Source organism: Primulina tabacum, chromosome 18, assembly GCF_025594145.1.
Source record: "Primulina tabacum isolate GXHZ01 chromosome 18, ASM2559414v2, whole genome shotgun sequence".
Classification (NCBI taxonomy): domain Eukaryota; kingdom Viridiplantae; phylum Streptophyta; class Magnoliopsida; order Lamiales; family Gesneriaceae; genus Primulina; species Primulina tabacum.
In genome coordinates, this window is record NC_134567.1 from 32,622,419 (window position 1) to 32,629,813 (window position 7,395).

A 7,395-nucleotide genomic window follows, 5' to 3' on the forward strand; every position below is an offset into this window, starting at 1 on the left:
CATGATAGTGACTTCTACTATTTTCAGACTTTTATTTTAAATTATTCAATATGATTGTATAATATTTTAAGACTTGCGCATTTCGATTGTATCCCTTGTGATATGAGATTTTTTTCCTCGGGTTGAAAATTGTGAACTCTGATTATCTTAATTACGATTCACATTAATTGTTATTTTTGAACAAATTAAAGTTCTGTGTTGGTCCAAGTGAGAGAACATTTCTCTTTAGCATGTCCATAGATATTTGAAAAAACCAAACATATCACGGATAGATAGTCATATAGGAATTCCTCGAATGAACCACACTCCATATACCTAAGAGTTCATTGATGAAAAGGACATGGAAAAGCTTGAACCTAATTTCTACACTGATAAATATGTGCGCCAAATGGAAGATATCGATTTGTGGATTAAATAAAAGAACATAAATTTGATAATCGTTCATATCAGAAATCTTGTCCACTAAAATTTAAGGCCAGCAAGTCACACTTTCATGAACTGAAAAATTCATGGGTGTTTCGCGAGATGCAAAGCTGAGTGACCAGTGATGGAACCAGAAATATGACTCTGTCCAAATTAAAATTTTAAACTCTAGAATCTCTTAATATTTTAAATTGATCTACCCGAACTAATATCGTATTATTTCCAAAATTATACAAAATTTACATATGAATTTTTTTTTAAAAAATTGGGCCAGTCCAAGTATTCAATCATGTGAACTCCGCCCCTGTTCGTATCTATCCAATTATGCAATTACGTGGATATAGTGACATTTTGTGCATATCTTTTCACTTGAATGATTTTTTCTAAAGGAAAAAAACAAAAACAAAAACAAAAACAAAAACAAAAAGAATCAGTACAACTTCAACAACATTAAAAAAAGAAAAAAATCGCTTCACACTAAAAAAACTGTCCTCCATTTATTTTGAGAAGAAAAAAGCGGCAACAAATGCTAAAAGAATTTCACCGAAAGTAACCGTAAAGCTCCAAGAAGCAAATGCAAAAGTTCCATGGGTTTGTAGCATCCGTTGTGGTACCAGTAAGAACGAGACGAAATAATCTGAAAGGAAGAAGGGCGTTTGAACCGACTATAGGCCATGATGCAAACTGGCCAGGCTTGCATATGGTTACATCGTTCTCGTGTATTCTCAAGTTCGTCCAATTGTTTCCATCCATGGAACCCTGCATGGCGGATCATGAGTCATAACAAAATGATAATGTCATTTGACATAACCCGAAGAATCAAACGAAAATTGTGCTGTGAGATACATACCTGGAAACTCCAATTCCTAATGAAAGCTCTTGATCCATCCTGTCTCACTGTGTAATAGTTGCATATAAGCTGCATTCAATAATTATTTGTTAATTGAATTCTTTCTGTAAGGTGAAAGTCATTACTAACCCAACTCACCTGGTGACCATGGCCAATATCAACCGTCCACCATGAAGTATTTCTCCCACCCTCCATCCGAGGCCCAGCAAAAGATGTTCCCTATCATTCTTTTCGTTAAGAGTTTTACGGATGTAAAGTCTGACTATCGACATAAACTTCATACCTGGTAAGTCCTGGAGACTAAAACTTTTGGATCGGTGAATCTGGAAAGAGGACTGCTTGCCAGAATACTTACTTTCTGAAACATGCATATCTTAGGCTACTCATCCCATCTTCGCATATAGTTGAGAGAAAACAACAGTTTTGAGGTTTACCTTTGATAGAACAGGATTTACCCACTGATGTTCCCCGTACGAAGTGCCTGCGAAGTACAACACCCCATTACCATCTCCATTGCATATGTACTGGAGTTCCTTAAAACTTGATCTCCTATGCTGGAATCTGACACTGTAAATTCAACAGCATCAGCGCAGAGAATAACGCCTGAATTTACAGCGTCATTGAAGAGTAATTAAGAACCAGAAAGGGAAGCAGGCGGTGGAGTGCCCAGGAAATAGGTGTTCCCAGTTCTGGTTTTTAAAAATATTATAAGAATATCCTCGAGTAAGATATGGCCATGAAGAAATCCATCACGCTCAAAATAAATTATTTCCTTTGGGATAAAATGTTCACAACTCAAAAATTTGCTGTATGATATTGCATGCACATGAGCAGGTCTTATTAAGCATTACGTAGCGGAGTTTAAAATACTTGCTTGAGGTCTTTTTCATTGCCAGATGCTCCAATTTCCAGAAAAGAAGTGGCTTCTTTCACCTGTTGAAATAGAGATTAAAAAAAGGAAAAATCCATTGTTTCCAAAAGGAATTTCTGGGAAAAGAGTACTTTTTAACTTACCAAGTTGTCGAGAGCAGGTAAGCGCCTACAAAGGTTGCTTTTCTCCAACTGCAAATTATTGACATATCAACATTATCTAGACATTCTGTTGGATCAGTTTAGAACCCGTTGATTTAGGATATACCTTTTTAAGTACAGAAAATGACAACAAAGAGAACCGCACGTAACATAAAAATTCTTCAACAGATTTGAGCCTTTCACCAAAAATAAGTTCTGGCGTGGAATTTAACATAATTTCATCTACTCTGTCCCATCCAAACAACTCTTCTGCTTTCACAAACCAAAGAAATATTGCATTGAGAACTCGTTCTTCAGAAGTTACCGTCAAATCTGGATGCTGTGAAGACAAGTTCTGCATAAGTGGTACTGAATTCAACATGTACATACATATCTATGCATGCTTAGGTCTAGGGTGGCTTTGGCCCAATACCAGCCTAACGATCCTATTTGACAACTCTTGAAAATACAGTCTCAAAAAACTTGTTTTGGCCGAACAAAATTGAGTATTATCGTTGACTAATTAGAAGTGAAGGATCTTATACACCGACAGTATGCTGGTTTGCACTTATTGTAGAAAATTCAACAAAACTACATGTAAACAGACACAAAATCATAGATAGAATAGTCAACTTCGGATCCAGAATACAAAGACTTGAAAAAAACAACCACCTCACCTGAAGAATGCTGCCAAATGTTTCTTTGTCTAACATAACAAAATCGATGCTGGCAGTCGTGCAATAATCAAAATTCATGGAGAATTTCCGCTCGCAAGTCTCCTCGATAAGTTTGCATGAAGGAATGGATGAGATTACTTGCAAAATTTGGCACACTGAGTCCTGCAACAAAGTACAGAAGTTAGAACCCCCAAAAGAAAACCTGAATACTGTTCCAATTTGTCTTCTTCCTCGTCCAATAAACTTGGCATAATAGAAAAACTTGTTGTACGACCTTCTGCCAGTATGAGTACTCCATGCCTGCATATAATTCATAGATGAGAAGTATCAATATTTTCATCATTTCTTGTCATAAATTCTCTGTTGCTGCTCATAAACCCGATACTGCACCACTTCCTCGTTCTTTTAATTCTATTACTCCCAAATAATGGATTTCACTTAAACAACAAATGACAAAGTTAATATAAGAGAGAACAATACAAGACAACAACTAGGATTCTACCTCAGACAGGTGTTCTAAAAGTCTCTTGCAGCACTCCTGATGAAGAAGAGAAACCCCAAACTGATCTGCCAACAATAGAAGCTGAAGTAGTAATGTGTTGATGTCCATGGTGTCCTCCATGTAAACAACTCCAGTATACATGAACTCCAACATGATTTTAAATGCTTCGAAGTACACATCTTTCAAATGAACTTCCGAGGAAACGCTTTCAGTCATTCCATTAGTAAACATCTGCATGTTCAGTTTATCCATACCCGATCATGCACTCTTACCAGAGAAATAACGTAATTAAAACATCGGATCACATTGCAGAGCTTTGAAACTTTTCTTCATGGAACAATACAAAAGTTCATAAAACCTTTATATCCATAGGTAGTGGCTGTTAACCAGCATCAAGTATAAAGATGCTTTAAATGTTCAACTAGCTAAGAAACAAGATATTTGTACAATTTACATCCCCATCATACCCATTTAGAATGCATTGCATTATAAGGAAAATGTGTATTTTGAATTCCCGTACCTTTGTGAAAGGGACACTCCACAACCCAAGGATTATTCTATGTGACCGTGCAACTTTGCCATGGCCTTCAATGTAGATATCTACATCAGTGTATTCACCAGCCAATCTAAAATTATTAAGCCTCTTTTCATCAATTGGTAATTTGTTCAGAAAAACAGTGCCACAATTCAGTCGAGAGCTGGGGTATGATATCTCTATACTTCTACCGGAGTCAAAAAGTTTCTTGTTGAGTTTGAAACGTTCCATCATTTCTTCACACTGCCTCGCCAACGTAATCACTTCAAACTGTAAGCTCAGAGATTTAAGAGAATTGAGATGCGACTCCTGAATCTATATATTAAAATAAGTATATAAGCTGTCAGACAACGTAAAGCAACCTTCTGAAACAAGATTCGAACATGTATTACCGATAAAAACTGGCATAATGTTAAAAATTCCTCCTTCTATAATTTAGCTTAAAGAAATTTTATCTTATTCACCACGGCTTAGTATACAGATTCGATGAGAACTTCGAATTCAATGGACAAATAGAGGTTAAAAAACATATCAATAAGGACTTCGTGGATTAGAATTTCTTGAGGCCAACAGTTGAAGGTCTCCATATTCATACTTAACGTCGACAGAAAAACGTTCATAAGAATAACATTAAATAATCAATTAAAGGAGGAGAATGCATGTGTTTTCTTGTAGATGATAACTTTGATGTTCTTCTCAGCAGTGACATAAAAGCGCAATAACCATGGCAAAATCCAATCGCAGATGATATGGTGGACAAAGTTTTTGCAGAATCTTCCAGCACAAATCAAAGTTGTCAACATTCCCTTCTTTACTATAGTTGAGAAACCATATTATTTTTCAAACTCATGATTGAGATAACAAATCAGTTTTAGATTTTTACGCAAGTAATAATCGATAAACATATCATGTAGGTCTCATCTTACACAGGTGTGGCCGGTGTAAAGGTATTCAAGAAATGCATGAAGAATGGGATAGCTAACATCTTCGAGGTGAATGCAATTTTCCTCTGAGAAATTCAAACCAAAGTTCCCGGAGGCAGCCAATATGACCTTATGCCCTGGTACAGCTCTCTCCTCTGCCCCAACAATAATGATCACATCCGAAAGCTCCCAGTTTTCAAGAAAACTTTGAAGACCCCAATTTTCATATCCTCCAAAATCATCTTGCAACTCTTCGTCAGCATCATCCATGCCACTGTATTCGCCGCAATCCACGTGTTTCCATAAGGATATATGGTTTTGCATCAAAGGCAAAACATTAAAATTCCGATACCCGACATGCCTGTCCCAACTGCTAAGTCCTACATACTGAACACTTCGATTTGGATTTGAGTCGAGCCACTGAAAAACGAGATTCTGGAAAGGGTACCTCCCTTTGCCAATACTAATAAGCCCATCATATATGCTGATCCAATAGCTCTGGAATGTTGAAGAACAGCAAAGATCAACCCCAGCAACATCCACGACTGTTTTCCCACTCACCTCGATGTTTAATCTCTTATTTCTGTGACTACCAATTATCACAGTGTAATGTGGACTGTTGTCCCTTTTGTAATGGTAGTGCTGACTGCCTGCGTTTTCTCGGAAGACAATAGTAACATCATTGTGTGCAAAGGCATCAAAAGCTACACATCCTCTCCCGGCTTCCCTAAACCTTAAGTCATCATGCCAAGCACACTCAAATGGTGCCACAGTTAAGAACTTCTTTTGCTTCTTCTCCATTATATTTCCTCAAGAAAAGAAAAAAGAAATCTTCTTTTTACACCGGACACTTAAACTGAAAATCAACCGCATTTAAACTAAGGCATCAACATTATGGGTCCTAATATATGTCGTGTTCGACAAATAGAAAAGGATATAATGAAGTTCAAGAATTAGTGAAACAAGACAATAACTATGCAATAACTAATAATGGAAAAGAAAGGAGTTTCCAACAATTGCCAAAGATATCAGAAACTGATACTGAAATATCATAGCTGATTTAGGTGGGGGGCGGGGCGAGGGAGAAAATAACATTCTGATCTACTTAACGTTTGTGAGGGCAGCCACAATCCAAGTTAAGGATCCACCAGATAAAAAGGTCTTAAGGTCCACGAGTGTCTTAAAATATCTATTCATACAACATGCTACTATCATACACCGAATTCTTATCCTATTCTCGAATTATCCATACTGAAAATCATTAATTAGAGGGACAAGAAATCCAACTAAAAATAAAAAAGACACAAACCAAAGTAACGAAAACACTAGATTCTGAAGAAATAAACAATATCAAAGTAGAAAAGCTTGCAACTTGCAAAGGCCCGAGAATCTCAGTCCATATCCTCATGAAACCATATTTGTCAAGCTTTTGAAACTTAAAAAAAGAACATGATATAAGAATTGCTTACAAAAATACAATGCGTTGCCACCTGATGGATATTTTTTCTTTTAAAAATTGGTCGTAAATGTCAAACAAACAACAGTTAGCAAGGAAAGTTCACAGGGAAGATAAGCGACAGCCATAACTCAAAAGGCCAAGGGAAATTGACTTAACATTTACCTTTAAAATTAGTTTTGGATACAAACTAAATACAAAATCTTGTAAATAACTTACATATAATATAAGCAATTACAAGGTGAAGGGTTTGATCGCTACGGATAATAAAAGATCATCAAACAAACCAGCACTCATACTTCACTTTCACTTTCAATGAATTGGAATTGAAGATATTAGTAAACAGATTGTCAGAAGCAGAGATCGGCTTAGAAATTGCTAGAAACAATATAACTGACAGGAAAAATTCTTACGGCCACAGATTAATATAAATATCAATATGAAACCATCCTACACCACATTCTTATCCATCCACCAATTAATATCTAATATCTTCCAGTTTTTAAATAAAATCAATCATAAAAAAAGGGATTTTGTATGCTTTACCAAAGACAATAATTCCGTAGTTGGCACAAGGGAAGATGACCAAAATCTAAGATTTTGAAGCTACGAAACACCTTGAGTAAAAAAAAAAAAAAGCTACGAAACACCTTGAATTTGTATGCTAATTATGAGACGAGTAATTTCCCATCTGTACAAGATTGATTAAAATTTCCTATTACGTGGTATATGTACAACATGACAGAATAGAGAAAGAGGGATAGACTTGATCAGTGACAACACGTCATAGGATATTCTCGAGGTTATCTACGGTTAAGGTTGTTTTCAATTCGTTTGACCACAAATCCAATTCCTCGTCCAAACACAGCCTCATACATCCGTATTTGATATTTTAGAGCAACAAAGCTAAAAAAAATATGCTCAAGCACGGTAGTTCCAGCAGATTTCTTTTTCTTTTGTACACAAATGTTCGGAAAGGCTCGATTAATTGTAGAATATATTTTAGTTTTATTTTATA

General features: G+C 36.0%; 1 protein-coding gene across 9 annotated transcripts; it reads right to left on the minus strand.

The window, feature by feature from the left end:
* Positions 1-850: 850 nt before the first annotated feature.
* Positions 851-7,066, minus strand: LOC142533564 (BTB/POZ domain-containing protein At2g30600). Of its 9 annotated transcripts, none has more exons than XM_075640384.1 (13): positions 6,924-7,066; positions 4,925-5,777; positions 3,984-4,313; positions 3,464-3,694; positions 2,962-3,123; positions 2,412-2,624; positions 2,288-2,335; positions 2,148-2,206; positions 1,708-1,840; positions 1,557-1,631; positions 1,412-1,492; positions 1,274-1,342; positions 851-1,182 (listed from the first exon to the last, which is right to left on the minus strand). In XM_075640384.1, exons 2-13 carry the CDS (start codon positions 5,720-5,722, stop codon positions 964-966), a joined length of 2,418 nt encoding a protein of 805 aa, XP_075496499.1. In that variant the 5' UTR covers positions 5,723-5,777; positions 6,924-7,066; the 3' UTR covers positions 851-963. The 9 variants fall into 9 exon arrangements, with proteins under 9 accessions (XP_075496499.1, XP_075496500.1, XP_075496495.1 ...); XM_075640385.1 differs by having other exon boundaries at positions 4,925-5,730; positions 6,924-7,064; XM_075640380.1 differs by lacking the exon at positions 6,924-7,066 and adding an exon at positions 6,665-6,892 and having other exon boundaries at positions 4,925-5,730.
* Between the last annotated feature and the right edge of the window lie 329 nt (positions 7,067-7,395).